Raw genomic sequence first — 18,054 nt, 5'->3', positions numbered from 1 at the left:
GACAGCCCATCAGCAGCGGTTGACCAGATGCTGGTGGAGGACCAGAACATGCTGACGACTCCAGAGCAATATGTTCTGGGGGAACAAGGTGGGCTGTGAACGGTAGTGATCCAAGGCGTCAAATCTATCCATCATGTTCCCGACTACCCCCACCGACTTGCTTATTCTTGTGTCCCGTCAGCGTCGGATGAAGAGGGCGACTCGGCGGTGTGGAAAATCGTCTTGGTGGTAGCCGTCCTGCTGGTGTCCGTTGTGGGATCCCTGAGCATGGCCTACTACCTGTGTATCTGGAGAGGAGGCAGGATTCACTATCAGCCTCAGAAGCAGAGCTACACTTGAACAAATAAAGTGAACTTTGTGCAGAAGCCAACTTCAAGATGCCTTATTTCTCTTACAACGGATTGGCTCGTGTGAAGCTGTCTTTCATCGAATGACAATGTAGGCCGAGAGGGTTTTAATGCAGAAAAAGTCTTTCTCTCCTTTCTTTGCATCTCGCAGTTCAAAATGACATTACCTGCACAAGCATGTACCTGATGTTATGGCCCTTGGCTTAACGTCTCTCAGGTGTAGTACATGCACGTTTGGAAGCCTTTTTGTTGTGGTTACTTTGATTAGGTTAAACACGCGTGTGCGCGCGTGTGTGTGTGTGTGTGGTCAAGAGAAAGTATGGTGTGGGTGTATTCTGTGTACGCAGTTGTCTTATATAGCTATACAGTGTGTTTATAAAATGAAAATTTGGGCTCATATTACTTATTTTTCTGGTACGTTTTGGTAACCAAAATAGATGCTACTTCATGAATGTGTTTTGTGACTAATGTTCATGCTTTTCAAAGAGCTGCTACTCTGCAGCGACCAGGGTGCCAGGGACCAGCATGGTGTCCACCATCCTCTCCTGTTTCATGCGAGACTCTTCTTTATCAATAAAGGCTGGAAAATATTGCCAGTTAAATAACTTTAAAAAGGCTACTGCGTCACAGCTGCACAGTTTGAGTGGAACTCTTTCCAAAGGCAGCGAGTGGTTCATCACAACCACGAATCAAGACGCTCCGACACAGGCCTCTGACACACAATTCTCAGCAGAATCATTTTTTTTTCCATGTTTTATTTTAACGATAACCAGAGGTGGATGTTGCTTTTAGGTGGACCTGCTCCAAACAGCTTCTCCTGCACACTTTAGTCAGTTATTGTAATGGCCACTAGAGGTCGTTACTAACATTGTGTTTGCTCCACGGCTGAAGCCTCACTGGACTGCAGCCATGCACAGTTGGATTGAACCCCAGACATCTTGGCTCACTGATGAGCGACTGCCAACATGTCAAGTGTCATGACTCCAACCTCGGTCTCCTGCTCCCTTGTGGCTTTGTTTATCTATTGGAGTGCGTAACTTTGAACGTAGTGTGAAAATGTTTCTTTGGATGAATCATTTAAGGTTGTCGTGGCCAACTGCATCCGTTCCTTTGCTGCAGTGTCTGTGTAGATTTTTACAAACAGCAGTCTTTTGTTGGAGATAAGCTGCCTGCAGATGAACTTGTTGAGCGTAGCTATATAGACTGCTCACTGTGTAAATTATATCATGCTAATCTGCCCAAAGGTGCTGTGCTTCATGCCTCGATAAAATCTTTCAGCCACGAATCAGCTCTTTCAGTAGAAGATCTAAAGGACTTGCACTTTCCTCTCAAACCACCAGACCCCCACAGACATCGAAGCTCGTGTGTGTGTTCTTGTTTGCTGCCTTCAGCAAACATTTTCCCCATTCATAAGAATATTCATCTTGACCAGAATCACGGCGCGGCCGCCAGGCCGTTGGCAGAAACCAGTGCCTGTACCGCTAAGAGGGAAAGAGCAATGTTTTAATTCAGAGTCAAGCAAGCCGGCTCAGCTCAGAGCCACAAACATTTATAAGTCCCCCTTGAGCAATATCAGGTGGCATTAGGGGGCCCGAGGAGACAAAAAGCTGATGAATTGAATTAATCTCCCCTCCCATGATGGATGGGCCTGTTCACAGGGGGTTGGAAAATGGGAGCATTGTTCATCTGTCACTCCGATTGCCATGTCCCTCTATGATTTGTGCCTGGGTTGTGAAGGCCAAAAGACCTCCCTCTCTCCCTCTCAATTGTCTCACTGCTTCTTTTTTTTTTTCAGGAATTACAAGCCTTTCAATGGCTTCCACTCCCACAGCCCTCCCTGACATCCACGCAGCCAGATGAAGAAAAATCAAGCCTTCACTCAGGAGAAGCAAACAAATATCTTTCACTCTTGTCTTGTTTCGTGTACAGTTTGCTAAACTTTCTATGTTCACATTTCAGGAGACATAATCCGGTTTTATGTACATCAGTGCTCGCAGGCTCATGAGATCATCTTTAAACTACGGTGCAGACACTGCAACTACAAGACAATGCTAAATGTATGTCATTTCATTGCAAAACATTGTTCAAATTTAAAAGAAAATAAAAATTTGTAATATATCTGCTATAATATATTGGATGGAAATGTGTTTTCTTTCCCTAAAGTAACACAAAACAGAATTGTATCTATTACTCATTGTAAATTGAACATGGAGAATCAAATAAAAAGGTAGAAGAAACAAATGTCAAAATGTCCAAAATACAAAAATAGACAAAGTAGACAATATGCTGTCCACTTTTATATTTGCTACAGGGTAATATTGAAATTCGTTAAGCTTATATGCATTATTCTATTACATTTAAATATGAACAGAGAGACGTTTTGTTCCTCAATTTATTTCATGAAGTCTGCTGTAATCCGCTTTTCTTGCTTTATCCGTAAGGTCCATATAAGTACAAAGTGGATGGAGCGTGGCTCTTAAATAGACCTCCTCACTCGCCTTGTTTGGGCTTGATTCTGGCAAATATATATTAAGATGTTACCCTGTGTATTCACTCGTAGATTAACACATAAAGCCTCCTAAGGTGCCCAACATCTTATGATAACAAACAAATTGTAATCCCAGCGTTGTCAACGGGAGCTGCTGCACATTGTGATAAAATTTCTGTGTCCTTTTTAAGACACAGAGGCCAAACTTGTGAAGTAGAGGACACATCGTGTTGCTTCTCAGTCTTCAGTCTATCAAGTATTCCTCTCCAGCACCTGACCCACTGAAGGAAGAGGTGCTAAAAGTCAATTCGATATTCAGTTTACATTGTATAGATTATTCTCCTTGTGTTTATATTGCATGTTTTCTTATTTATTACTTTTTTTACTGATGTGTCTATTTATACTATGCCATCTGCTACTGTAACTGTACTGCTGCTGTTTCCCCATAGTGGGATAAATAAAGGATTATCTTATCTTATCTTATCTTATCTTATCTCGGAGCTCTGATTTCTTTGCTCCTTTCGTGCTGTGTGTGGATTACAAACTGAGATCTCCTTAGATACTCTACTTAACTTAATACCTGCTGAGCAGAAGATACTGCAGATGACTTTGTGGTGAATAGGAGGAAACAAACAATTTGCCCTGGTGAATTAATTCTTTCTGTATGCAAGGTCTGCACACGCAAGTGCATGCTGGGATAGAATCTATCGCTATTCACATCTCACAATTCAGCAGCATCAGTAACTTGACTACTTGTGAATATGAGAACCACAAGAGATTTTAGCTGCCGATCTGCAAGCGTTTGAGTTCCAGTTAATTGTATGGACTTGATCCTGATCTGTCATTTGACTGACTTGCAAATAAAATGGCAAACTGAGCAAATAAAAATATAATAAAATAACAAACTGAAACGATCAGACGCAACCATCCGAAATGGGCCATGAGCCATATCTTATTATACTATGATAGTGGTTACTTTCCCTCTTTCTCCGCCCCCCCGAACCACGCACCTCTTTAGTGAAGGACTATGTTTGTGGAAAGGCCACTTTAAGGGCACTAACAGAAATGTTTAATGCTCACCGGTCGATTTATTGAGGTCAGCAGAAGGCTGCGTTTTCAGAAACAGAACAGGGGGCTATGTTTAGATTGATTTTCATGAATGGTTTTATGCTGTGAGCAAAGGAGAAAACAAAAGACTATCGTGCCACATCGAATCATGCCATAGAAATAAGGGAGGGATACTATAATAAAAAAAAAAAAGACAGGCAAGGCCAGAGCCGTGTCACTGAGCATTACACTAATAAATATAATTTTGCGTCTCTGAAACACAAAGACAAAGAGCGTGAAGAATTCTGCTGGATTTATTTCAAAATAGCACCTTTGGAAAATAAAGGCAAGCATTACATTCATTCAATAAATTTAAACTTTGTCAAAAAACAAAAATACATTGTTAGGTTACGTTTTATAGAATGATAAATGATATTGTAACTAAGTACCTAGAAAACCAATACTCTTGAGTTATATACTGGGAAATAAGGCATTCCATATTGACATAATAATATCAGGATTCTGTTGCACGTGGATCAATATGTGCTGACTTGATATTCCTCCCTAAAGCCAAACTAAAAACAACACAATACGCGTTTGATCCAACCAAGAAACTGTTAGTGTTGAAGTGATGATTCCTGGTTCGACAGTGTACAGTGTGATACGGGCTGTGTTCTGAACGCTGGCAGAGCGCTCTCCCTTTGTGAAATGAATTAGGAGAATGTGAAAACTGAGCAGACCTTCAGCGATACATTATGCATGAGGAGCTTGAAGGCTCCTACTGAATTCTGTTCAGGTGGCATCAGAGGGTGCAGCCAAGTGGAAATGCTGGCTGGTCACTTAAAGCACACTATCTGTGGTAATCTTTCTACATGAGAGCGTTGCACACGGCTCGGGCTATATTCTCCTACTTGCAGGCTGAAATATGCAACACAACCAGGTTTCTATAGTGGCCACAGAGGAGGTTTACTGGGGCAACAGGGGATTAAAGGCCTTGCTCTAACCTTCAGGCTGTCTCCTACCGTGCATAACTTTAAGCTACTATTTGCAATTTAGATTAAAATCCATATTTTGTTAAGAAACTTGCACTTGATTCACTCGTCACTGCGTATCTGCAGTGATCATCCTTGTCCGCAACATGAGAGGAGGCTCGCAGCACACACACACACACACACATCATCTGTGTATCAGTGGGTTTGACAGCTTGACATAATTCCACAATCAGATAACACACCTAATGATTCCTCATCCGCTGCTGTTATGAGATAACATCTAATTTCCCATCGCTCAAGTCATCTCACAAAGACATCGTCGGCTCATTGTGAAATCAATATGCTGTGGAAACACCATTACAGCAGTCTTCACGGTGCTTGAGTGAATCACGTGGATTCACCGATGAATGCGCACACACAGGCTGAGACTCACACACAGAAGGTATACACAGACACACCGTCACCTCCAGTGTGTCCTTCGTTTTAACACGGCGATCCCAAAAAATAGAGTACTCAGTGTAATTAAATGATGCTTCACACGAGAGCAAAACCAGTATGAGGATGAGTTATACTGGGTGTAGTGGGCTGACGGGGGGGAGAGAATCATGGTCGGTGCCTTTGCCAGCAGACAGACAGGTCATTTGTTGCAAAGTGCAGCTGGAGGTGGAGAGGTAGCATCACAAGGTCATTAAGAAATACAGATTGTAGAGTAATTGAGCAAAACTGAATCTACTGTTGAAACAATTTGATTTAGCCAATCAACACAAAATAGTTTAATTGCATTTTTTGAAATGAACTATCTTAAAGTCATTTTTTTAAGGGAACAAACTCTTCTTAGCCTGTCTGACAGGCACAGCACTGCATTAAAGGGTCAACAGACAACTTTAGTGGCCCCTAGTGGTTACATGTGGTATTTATTATTTGGTCGTAAAGACGCCGCAGTAGCAAGACGCCTGTAAGGACGCAGGTTCTTTTCCTCGACACTCCTGAGGAAGTTGTCAACACCACTTTGGAGGATAAGAAATACATATGTACACTGAAGCTCCTACTTTGTTTTCTGGCTCTGAGGATGAACTAGCGGCAGCATTAGCAACATGGTGCAAAGCAAGGCATTTCGATCGCCATTATACTGTACAATCAGTTTTAACATCACAATGAGAGTTTATGTAAGTTTTTAGCTAAAAAGTTGTCCATTAACAACATCACCTAAATCCATCCCATACTTATTGAGATGTATCAATGAAAAACAGTTTGATTCATCCGCTGAGTGTCTGTGCAACATGTGCTGCCAATCCATCTAATAATTGTCTATAAAAATTTCAGTCTGGACCGACCGACAGATCGATACCATAGATCTGCCATTGTATACACTAATCAATTAACTGTAAAAAATAATCGACAGATTTACTCAATAATGTGGCTTCAATTTTCGGAAGAGACAAGAATTCAATATGGTTTTGGCATAAAACAAGCAGATAAGTAGAAACAGACAGAAGAAGCATATTCATGGTTTCATCCACTAAGAGAGTCACAGTAGAGATGCAATAAACTCACAGGGAGACAGTATCTTTCTCAGAGCAAAATTACAAGTGGAGGATGAAAAAACCCCAAACAACAACAATGAGCTGATGACAGTCTGAGAGGAGTTAGACCTGCAGACATGGTGTGATTTAAAGTCTCTCTCTCTCCCGCTCTCTCTCTCTCTCTGGCACAGCTATAATTTTCCTGGGTGGAATGATGGATGAGGCGGTGTCAGCCCATGTTCATTATAATGCACACCATCTATTCTTCTCAGCCAGACTCTCCGCGCTCCAGGAAATGCCAGAGAGGCACTGGAGCCGCGGAGAGCGGGGAGAAACTCTCATCTGATTTTATGGAGAGAATTTGCTGCTAGGTGTGTGTTAACTTAGCGCACGGTGATCCATCAATCACTAATGAAGATACTGTGAGCTACCGCCTGTTCCTCGGAGAAGCACGTCCCTCTCCGGGTGTATGAGCGATCAACACCCTTCTACGCCAGTGCGAGCATAATCCCTCACGATATACGCATCCTAGATGAATAATGGTCACGCCCAACAGTTAGCTATATGCAAAACATGTAGAGAAACATGTGGGAAAAGGTGTTTGTCACCGTGGCCTACTTGTGGTGTTTCAAAGGCCCTGAAATCATGATCTGACTATGAGCGATGGGACCGGCAAAGTACGCACAAATAACTCAGGCTATATGACATTGCAGATCTTTCTGCATTTTCCTTTTGTCCGTTGTCGTCTCAACGGTGGGTGGTGTTCAGTTAGGTGCAGTCACGCACGCCTGCCCACCATGCAGTGAGGGGGTTTAGCAACATTTTTAAATTATGGCTTTGTTTTCTTGTGTTGATAGGTTCAAAAATCTGGCCATACCTCACCCTCTGAGGCCTGGATTGGGTTGCACCAGGTATTTGTAAAAAAAGATATTTACAAAGTTCTCAGCAGCTGCTAGCTATACAGATAAGTCATTTTCAAAATGTAGTCGCAACTTTAAAACTATGGAGCGTCTTCATTCAATTGTACCAGTTGATGTGTGGATGACTTGCTAGGAGAATCAAAAAAAAACAACAACTATGTAAACAGGAACTGTAACATCACAAACTTTAATACAACTTGAAAAAAAGGGTTTCAAGAGGCCTCATTAAGCTCAACTGTCTATCGTTTGGTATTTCTTTGTTGTTGTTGTTTTATGCATTGATGCATGGAGAAATGTGCATGTACGTTCATATCATTCAGAGTGAGTGGGACACATCTGATTGTGCAAACCCAACCACAGCTCTCAGGGTTTCCCTATTGGCTGAACAGATGTACAGATATTATTGGCCGAGATATATTGTGTTGTTTTTGTGAAAGGAATTTCAAACTCCTATCAGTTAACGTTTGTAATGAGCAGCATTTGAGTCAGAAAACCTTTAAGGATGTATCGAACGGAGGGGGAGGGGGGGGGGGGGGGGGGTCTTCAAATGAGGTCTGGATCATTCCTGGAGCAACAGGATCAATAACCGCCAGGCTAAGCCCTCGCTTATCCATCTGATTCATACCCTCTCCTCCCCTCACCCCCGCTTTTCATATATAAGAGGAATCACCGGGCTAAAGGCTCCCCCGCTCTGTGGCAATATGTACCAGCTGCAAGCAGTTTCCTCACATACATAAAGCTGTACGGCGTGATTAATGTGAAAGTTGTACTTATATCATAATGGATTGGATATGTCGTTCTATGAGGATATAAAGGAACAGTCGTCTATAAATAGCTAGGTTTACACTTTGAGGCACCACGTCTTACGTGCAGAAGTGATCCTGCACGTCAGCCTGGAACAACCTATGAATTATAAAGTAGAAATCAAACCGCTGCCACTGCGCATCTGTTAATACGCCTCGCATGATGGCGGGTTGATGTTCGGATGTCTCCCTGGGAAAAGTGAAAAACTCCCAGCGCAGCAACATGAAAATGAAAGTCCTGTCCTTTCAGTGACAGAGTCAAAGAGCTCATTATTTACATAACAACTATTTGCATATTGCAAACGGTTTATTATTTAACCATTTTTGCATCATTTCTTTCCTCACGTGCAAATTGCAGCGATGAAATTTTAGGCTGCATGCTCAGATTGTACAGGAGCTCTGACACACTGATGGCACTTCTGCTGCTGCTGCTTTAAAGACAACGTCTCACGTCAAAAGACCACTGGTATTATTTGTACAGGTTGTGACGGAACTCACTGGAAAACCCAGCAAAGAGAGGAAACTGTGAATAACTGGAACACAGTCTCAGATTGATATTCAGGCCGATACAGGAACATGCAAAAAGAAAACCTTGGAAGGAAAACCTGATGATTGGATAAATTGTTGAATTAATTTGGGGCTTTTGAAAATCACTGCAGCTTCATGGCTTGTAATTAAAAGGTTTGTTCAGCGTTATCAACTAAATGTTTTTGTGAGGGACAATGTGTCAGAGGGATGACAAAAAAAGGTTATTGACTGATAAATATAAGTAAAAAAAAGATTCAATAAAATAACTATTATATTTTGTTATATTTGTACATACATACTGTATTTTTAAATTCCTGTAAATTTCTTTCTATTCTGCAATTTCTTCTATATTCTGTCCACTGTGCTACTGTAACGACCAAATTTCCCCATTGTGGGAAGAATAAAGGAATATCTTATCTTATCTAATTTTATTGAGTCTTTTTTTAAAGAGCTCGAGGGGAATCCGAGTGCAACGGTCTGAAGCTATTGACTCTTGATTTTCCTGTTTATTCATAATTAAAACGCGATGGGTAGAGCAGTCTGTAGTCTCTATAGTCAATGTGGTTCTGGTTCAAGAGATGAATCCAAATGAGAGGAAAACATTCTCTTATTTGGTCAGAAGACTATCACGTTAACAAATATAAGGAAATGTACAGAAAGCTTTGAACTGAAAACCGTAATAATCCAAACATCAAGAAAATACAAACACAAGTGCATATGTGGCAGATAATGACCGATAAATGATTGATAACAACACAAATATTTGATGCACCGACTCCCCGCGTCTGTCTACCTCAGGAAACTGTGGTTATATTAATAATCTTTTGTTCTTCTGCCTCAAAGGGCGCTACCCGCAATCACCCCAGAGAACAAAAAGAATGACTGAAGCACACTTTTATAGATGGTGTAAGCAAAACCTCAAACAACACTGTGCGCCTATACGGTGCAAACACAACAAAACCCGGTGTGTGTGTTATTGGACCAGAAACCAGGAAGGATATGGCACTATTCAAAGTGTAATTATGGGAAAGTTATGGTAGCCTATGATTCATAGAGGTCACTGAGGTCAGACCTCAAGTATTATTTTCTAAAAAATGTGGGCGGTTTAGCAACGTGGAAGTTTACAACCTGCAGTTAGAACCTCCAATGTGTTTCTTTTTTATAGCTGATTCCAGCACATTTCACTCCATTGCTCATGCATAAACAAAAAGATTCAGTATTTCTGAAACACCAGAATCATAAAATAACTAATGATGCATTTTACAGGACATCATTTATTAGTAAGTTCCTGGAAATAATGAAATCATCCACAATTACAGGGAAGATTTGAAACAAAGTTCTGGCACGGGTGAGTTAAAATGATTGAGTTTGAGGGGAACTGCTCAGTTAGAACATGTATATCTGTATTTTTTGGGCCACTTGGGGCAAAAAAAATCTGTAACCACAACACTGATGTGAAGTCAGCTGTCATCGACATTCATTTTAAATGCAGGTCCATTATTCACTCTCTTCTTTCAGCTCTGTTTTGCTCTCCACCAACTCCTGAGGGAAATATCTGTCTCTCCAGCTGCTAAATGCACCGTGATGTTCACCAGCCAGTATCTCACACGAGCCGCTTTCAGACATGCACTGAAGTGCGGACATTCTTCTGGAACTTTTCCGCAGGGGAATTCTCATCACGTCCCGCCTCCTGCGCGATCTACCCAGGCACGCGTCTGACTCGGACAACCTCCTGCCGAAATTCGTCACGTGAATGGCAAACTCCGGTGCACATATAGGCTACAGTGGACAGTGGGTTCATCTGAATGTTTTTTCCTTTTTCTTTTCTAAAAACAGCAGCTAGTTGTCAAACGGGTGAACCAAAACGGCGGTGCACAAAATCAAAACAAAGATCATCGCTATGAATGATCTGTTTCATGCGAAACGTATTTTGTCCCGCTCATTTATTCATTAAAAAATTGATAGTGCAGCATTAAATGGAACTTGCAGGAAGCATAACTAGACAGCAGCCTCAATAAATTAAAATATGAAGAAAAAAAGTTAGAGAAGCTTTAGAGACTCTGTTATTGGTGGTGGTGGAGGGGGGCATCACCCCTTCATGACCCCTGATATCTCTGATATCCTGACTACAGCCCTGGATACAACCACTCCAGATCACTGCAGCATCACTAGATTTAAATAAGATTCCTATCGACTTCTCACATACTGTTCTTGTTCTGTTTTCTTCTCCTTCTCTTCTCATGTGTGATGACGTGTGAGTGTAAGACGAACCCACATCGACGTCTCTTATGAAACCGCACGAGCTCAGTAAGTCGTCCTGACCTCTGGTCGGTCACATCCTCCGCCGTGAGAGGAACGGCCACGTTATGTAATCGATGCATCACAGACAGTGAGTGACAGCCTGGCCACCACACATTTCCTCCGAGTGCTTGAACACGTGGACGCGCGGCAAACATTTGACGACGCGGACAATGAAGCGAGGGGAACAAACACCACCACCATCATCCTCCTCCTCCTCCTCCTCCTCCCCGGCAGCAGCAGCAGCGAGCGGAGCGCGCACGGCGACGAGTGGCACGACGTCTCCTGCGCGTCGCGTCCAGCCTCACATCAATAGACTCACGACACTACTGTAATCCCAGACTTCGGTCACGTGGGCGCAAACTTGGCCGAATGGGAAGGCGAGTCTCGGCAGTGCGCTTCCGACCGCCATTACATTACAATGCGTGGTGGGCTGGACGAGTGGGGGGGGGAGAGAGGGAGGGAGAGAGAGAGAGAGAGAGGGAGGGAGAAAACACACAACGCCACAGCGGCGCTTCGCGTAAAAAGGACGAGCAGCCTCGACCCAGCCGGGGTGACGCGCACACGTCCACTTATTATTGCCCGACATCGCAACGCGCTCCGTGGGACATCGGCAGCCGGGGAGCCGCTGATGTCGCGCACATAATGAGGAATTTCCTCGTTTTTTTAAATTTTTAATAATTCAATAATCAAAATCGTCTCTGGAGCAGCAGCGGCAGCAGGAGGAGGAGGAACAGGAGGAGGAACAGGAGGAGGAGGAACGCGCTTTTAAATGTGGATCAGTCGTCAGACCAGGACTGACACTTCCCCCCATTGAACTGAACATTCAGGAGAAAGAACCCATGAGGTGTTTCACCGAGGCGGTCGTGTGGCCACGAGAGGACGCTTCGTAATGATGTCGAACTGAGAGGAAGGAAGGAAGCAAGGTTTTCTCTCTGTGTCTAACGTCCGTCCGCAGGAGCCTGCTACTTGTCGTCTTTTCTTTTTCTTTTATTCTGGCGGCGGCGGCCGAGTGCGAGAATAGTTTCTCCTCCTCGGCTTCGGGAGGAGGACACCGAGCTGCTGCTTCTTCTTCTCCTCTTCTTCAACAGAACCTCTTGGAGGGATCAAACATTCCTGTGTGTGTGTGTGTGTGTGTGAGAGGGAGTCAGTCGGGGCTACACGGTGAGAGGAGCGGCTGTGGTAAGAAGGAAGGCTATAAATAGCTCATGCAATTCTCGAAAACGATCACACGCGGTGCCTCGGATCGACCCGGCGCCTCCGGTCCGGGGCGATCCTGTCGTCCGTTGTTCATCCACGAGTAAGTTCTCTCCTCACGCCGGAGGGAGGCGCGGGGAGAAAGGAGTCGTCCTCTTCGTGGATTATCAAATGCTCGCTTTTTTCTCTTCTTCTCCTTCTTCTTCCTCCTCTGATAATGAAAGTATCAGCGGAAGAGCCCGACGTGGAGACGGGCTGACCTCCCCCCGGCGCGCGGATTGACATGGCTCCGTTCCCGAGTCCTCCGCCGTGAGACGGCGTCACGTCTTCGGATTCGCCCGTTTCACTGTTTTGATTTTTACGCGCACGCTTTGGATTTACAACGTTACCGCGGATCTGCCGGGGACGAGGAGGAGGAGGAGGAGGAGGAGAGGAGGAGGAGAAGGAGGAGAGGGGTCTCCATGGATCCGTTCTGCACTTCTTTTTCGAATACGCCCATTCCTCTGGACCGAACATCCCGACATCTGTCCCTGCTCCCTGGACCTCTTGTGAGGTGATTACGCGCCTGGCTGTTGTTTTTGTTGGCACGGACTCGCAGAGGGGAGGGGAGGGGGGCGGGGGGGGGGGGGGGGGGGGGGGGGGTTGTGTGTGTGGCGGGGGGGTCGGGGGACAGATCCGTCATCCCTGCTCGGTGCTGGATGCCGATGTAGGATTTCGACATGCCCAGCGCTGACGACCCCAACGGCGGACGACTATGACTACAACAGCGAATTGGGTGGCTAACGGGGCAAGCCTTGAGGACTGCCACTCCAACATCTTCTCTCTGGTACAGTAAGCCTCGTCCGCCTGTAAATCATGCTCGTCGCTGACGCGCCAGATCGACATGTCATAAGACCGTGGGAGGCACGCGTAAATGTGTCCGCTGTACAAAGGTGAACCGGTTGCTGATGTTGTTATTAGGCAATCATTAACACAGGTTAGTGGTCCAGCTATAGGGGGGTACACATCATAATCAACGCCCCCCCCCCCTGTTATAATAAAATATCTGAGCTACATCTTTAAAAGGAGTGGCTCTTTTTTTATTATTATCTCATTTCAACCCCGAACATAAAATGTTCACAAATCCAACTGATTATTTTTGGTGTGCATTTTTGAAGTTTTGCTGTGAGACAACATGGCTCAAACACTCATTATTCCCATCAATGAGCCCCCATGCATGAGCTCTGGCCATGATCCTCCTCCCCGCTTAAATAATCATTCACGGAAATCTCAGTCGCTTGCCAAGTTAGTAGTCCAGCGACTGACTTGGACAAGAAGCGTACCGTTGCCTCTGTCAAATAGGTTTTGTGGTCCTCAGCCAACAGCAGTTTCATGTGCCGCCGAGCTACAAGTGTTGTTCACCGGGTCGTGAACTGCAGGAGCAGAGGAGAAGGAAACGCTCATATGTCACAGGGAGAAAAGCAGGTCAATAAGATTCGGGCAGATAGCGGAACGTGTATCCAGCACGCAACGGAAACTGCACTTTCACACTCAGTTTATCTGAAAGAAAAAAAGAGAGAGGTGTTTCTCAGTCTACAGGCAGTGTCACCCCCCCCCCCCCCCCTTCTTCTGCAGAACTCACTGTTTTTTGAGGGTGGAAAAGATTGAGCGGTGTGTTTTCACAGATCTCATCCTGCGATCAGCGAGTTAACTCTCCTACTACAACGGGCAGCCAAGTGGAAAGGCATGCGGTGGACGCAGGCTGCTGAGAAGCTCAACAACAACCGGGGGCTTTTTGAGGTGATCATGCAGGTTGTCCACCAGCAACAGCAGCAGCCTGCGCCTGCATAGACAAAGTGTCACATGGCACATGGATTCTGATTGTTTCTTTTGTGCTGGTGAACAGAGATGGAGAGGGGAAACAAACGTAATAGGTTCCCGACAGCCTGCAGGCATCTCCTAAAAGGCTCCTCGTGTGACTGTAAAAGGTAGAAAAGAATTTAAAATAGTTTCCTAATGAAAGCGTCTCGGGTTTGAGTGTCTGCGGAGTAAGGCCGGTATGAATGCAGCAGCACTCAGACGTATCAGACGTCCTAAATCCTCGGTCTGTCATCCAGCAGCCGAAAACAGCGATTACGTTTCTGTCAACGTCTCAGTCGAGGTTATTCCCTCGTGGAGGAAAAGCTTTCATTCACCCGCCGTGGCATTGTTGGCCATCGTGCTGGCCCTGTGAACATCCCTTTCAAGCCCAGGGAGAAAGAGGCCATCCATCAGCTGGCTTGTTGAGAATATTTATGACTGGCTGCCTGGTGCCACAGCGGTTACTCACTGGCAGGGCTCCTGCAGGAGAGTCCGAGACAGGACAAAACACGAATGACACACCGAGTGTCCTGGTTAGAGGGTATACGTCCGAGACAAAGAGACGGAGGGGATGCAGATCGCATCCTGATGCTGAGAGCGAGGCAGATGTGTACTGAGAGCTTAACAAGTGGAGACTGAAGGACTTGTTTCCTGTGAATGAATCGGATCAGGTGTGACTATTGATCCGGCCAAAGTATTGCACTGCGCTGCTAAGATTTCCTGTATTATATCACTTTTTTAACCCCGTTTCGTGCGTCATTGATTAGTTGACCGACGGCAAATTGACAGTTTTGATAATCAAATCAATAATTTGAGTTCCAGCTTGTTAAAAGTGACAATCTTTGGCTTTTGTGTCATCCTTTTGTATGGAATACCTTTTACTGTGTTTGACTGTAGTTCCAAAAGTGTCACCTTATTTTCTATGTAACTGTGACAGGCATTTTTCACAATTTTATAGACCAAAACTCTCCCAAAATAAGATTATATTTAATAGAGAAGAACCATCCTCATTGGTGGGATATTCATCAACCTTTTCCTTCAGGTCGTATTGGCTCTGTGCTCATATATGAAGGTGGTGTGGGTGACGAGTGAGTGCTCTGGTCTGACAGCCTGTTAAACAGCATTCCTACATGCTCTGACTTCATCTCTCACACTGATTTACTGGCTGTTAGTGCAACCTGCATCAGAACAAAAGTACCTTTAGAAAGCACAAGTGCCCACACTGTGGGGCTGCATGGGGGCGCAGCAGATTACTGTCGTGCCGCCTGCGAGGCCCGGCGTCAGACACTCGAGATCGCCGCAATCACACGGCCCACAGAACAACTGTCCCGTGTGCTGGCGATCATCCGCCTGTGACACAAAGCAGACGAGACCCTCGCAAGTGCGAGAGAGAGAGAGACCCGAGCCGGGCGAGTTGAGTTGAAGTGGCGTCGGAGGAGGAGGGAAGGGTGGAGGATGAGAGGAACAGAGGAATGTCTTCAGCTGAAGGAGTGAGTTAGAGACAGAAAGAGAGAGAGAGAGAGCGGCCAAAGGACTGCAGCGGAATCTGTTTTCATTTTAGGAAAGTATTATGACTGATGTGCATTTCCTGACTGCTAGCCTCAGCCTGTTTGAGAGAGAGGACCGAGAGTGAAAGAGTGAGACAGAGCAAGAGAGAAAATTAAAGAGGGAGGGAGGAACGCAGTGAGAGAGAGAGAGAGAGAGAGAAAGAGAAAGAAAACAGTCATCTTTCTGTGGACTGGGCAGGTTCTTATAACACCAAGTCCCAGCCTGAATGTGAAACACAAGGAGGAGACAGTTAAGAGCCTCATGACACAGGAAGCCTCTCTGTGTGTGTGTGTGTGTGTGTGTGTGTGTGTGTGTGTGTGTGTGTGAGTGCGTCTCTCCTGTGCACACAGTAAACCATCCAGACTCAGGAGGCACACTTCAAACACCCATCATATTATACGCACACAGACAAACAGACACACACACACACACACGCACACACACATTGATTCACAAACACAAGCACCGGCATAGAGACGGGGGGAGAAAAAAAAACACCCAAACACCCACGCAAACATATGTATCGCAAATGCAACACACATGCACAGACTGAATCCTCCACCCACACCTCCGTATACACACACACACACACACACACACACACACACACACACACACACACACACACACACACACACCCAGGCGCGTTTTATCGCCTTTATTTAGGCTGTGAGTACATCCCATATCCCAAGGATACAGACTTGTTCAAACACAGGTAGATTGCAGAGACCTTAATTAAAGGGCTCCCCCCCCCCTCCCCCCGACAAAGATGTGTGGAGTGCAACACTGGTAATTAAGTGTCCTCAAGTGAAGGTCTAATGTGATCAACTAAGAGGTGCTCATTAGCCAAACTCTATTCCAATAGAGATCTTGCATGTATAATATGATGACACTAGTGTCTGGGGTGGAAATAAAGTGCGAAGAGATGTGGCGGCGGGAATACCATTAATGGCGGCGCCTTGATTTATGGCAGGTGAGTGGCCGAGGCTTGTGAGGAGAAGCAGGTAATCAGGTCTGGTGCCTTTTTTAATGCAGACTGTTTGCATTTCCCTGGTTATTAATGGAAGTGGATATTGCAAAGGTGCTTTAGGGATGAAAAAAGGAGGCAGTGGTTGGAGGAAGCGCGTGTCGCGACCCGCTGGGGTGAAGAGCCACTCAAGTCCGTGCATCGTTTGAATTGTTTTTCGGTGCTAGTGTTGGTAGTGATAACAAGACATTACTATTTTTCTTACCTTACTGGGAGAAATATTCACATTTTTCATTTTCAAAGCCCAAGCATTTCATGTGACTGAAGAAAACCAAAGGTCTCAACCTAAGAGCCTGGTAACTTGTCGATAAGCTCATATCAGCTGATATGTCAGGTATGCAGTATCACACATACTGATATTGATGTAATATTGACAAATAACAAGGAATCACTGAACAGAAATAGGTTTGAGGTCATTTACAAACTAGTGTCGCCATGACTTTATTTTTTTTTCCAGCTGTGTCACTGTGTCACAACCTTTCATCAAAAATGAGTTTTTACATAATTTGTGTCTTTACGGATGTTTTAAACACCTAAATAATCATATTTATCTCGGCCTCTGACATCCAGTTTCTGTCGGGCCGTAGTCCAGTTGTATGAGAATAAACTTGTCCATAATTATTCCAAATTAAAATGATTTATCTAAAACATTATTAAAAAGACACTTAAGGCTAGTGATAGTTGTTGTTGCAAGAATTGCTGTAAAAAGACGAAAATGTTGTAAAATTAATTTATTTAAAAGGCTAATCAACCAGAAAGCACAGCTTTAAGCAAAGGTTATGCACGTAGTACTACATGGAGAATTTGTTGGGGGAGTATGTGCCGATTTAGTTGCTATAAATACTCCCTGGTGATGAATGTAGTGCTGACTCAAAATCATTTCTTCCTTCTTTTTTTTTCAACAAGAGAAATATGGATTATCAAAGGACTTATCCTTCAAATCAGAAACTATGCGATGAAAGAATGAGTAAAAAAAAAAAAAAAAAAGCTGCCGGTGTGTAAACCGCGGCTCACTGTACAAACACTGCGCGTGCAGTTTACGTTGAGATATCTAAGGATGACATTGACGCCACTGCAGTGTCCTCTCACGCAAGGAGAGGAGCGGTCCAGGGTATCCAAGGCGAGCCCCGGTGTTCTGCTTTACGTGCCCTGTGTTGCGGCACCATCTGGTTACTCCTCGCTGAAGCGTCCACCCCCTACGCCCAACCTGTGCTCTCGGCTGCGCTCGCTTGCGATTTTGACAGCTCGCAACTGGCTTCACCTTGAGTCTGTGTGCGGCGCCTCCCACTAATCTGCTCCTGTCACTGCTGCGGGAATCCCTTGTCATCGCAATACGACTCGACCAGGCAGTGGCCCACCTGTGTGTGAACATGGCACGCTCTATGTTGTGACACACACACACACACACACACACACACACACACACACACACACACACGCTTCTCAAATATTTTTCTGCCATGACAAAATGACTCGTGAACGAGCGCGGGTTAGCCA

The 18,054-nt window shown here is 44.8% G+C and overlaps 1 protein-coding gene across 8 annotated transcripts in view; it reads left to right on the top strand.

Annotated features, from left to right (window-relative positions):
- Window positions 1-11,431: 11,431 nt before the first annotated feature.
- The window catches only part of LOC118284826 (mediator of RNA polymerase II transcription subunit 13-like), a 71,771-nt gene continuing 65,148 nt past the window's right edge, over window positions 11,432-18,054 (top strand). For 6 of the 8 annotated variants that reach the window (XM_035607933.2, XM_035607928.2, XM_035607931.2 and 3 more), the window contains exon 1: window positions 12,799-12,969. In XM_035607933.2, coding sequence (XP_035463826.1) covers window positions 12,898-12,969 — 72 coding nt within the window. In that variant the 5' untranslated portion in view covers window positions 12,799-12,897. Of the gene's footprint in view, window positions 12,697-12,798; window positions 12,970-13,853; window positions 13,923-18,054 lie in introns of those variants that run through there. The other 2 variants (XM_047329423.1, XM_035607930.2) reach the window with 2 other exon arrangements.

Source organism: Scophthalmus maximus, chromosome 20, assembly GCF_022379125.1.
Source record: "Scophthalmus maximus strain ysfricsl-2021 chromosome 20, ASM2237912v1, whole genome shotgun sequence".
Classification (NCBI taxonomy): domain Eukaryota; kingdom Metazoa; phylum Chordata; class Actinopteri; order Pleuronectiformes; family Scophthalmidae; genus Scophthalmus; species Scophthalmus maximus.
The sequence above is the reverse complement of the archived record's forward strand: the minus strand, read 5'-3'. Positions and strand labels throughout refer to the sequence as shown.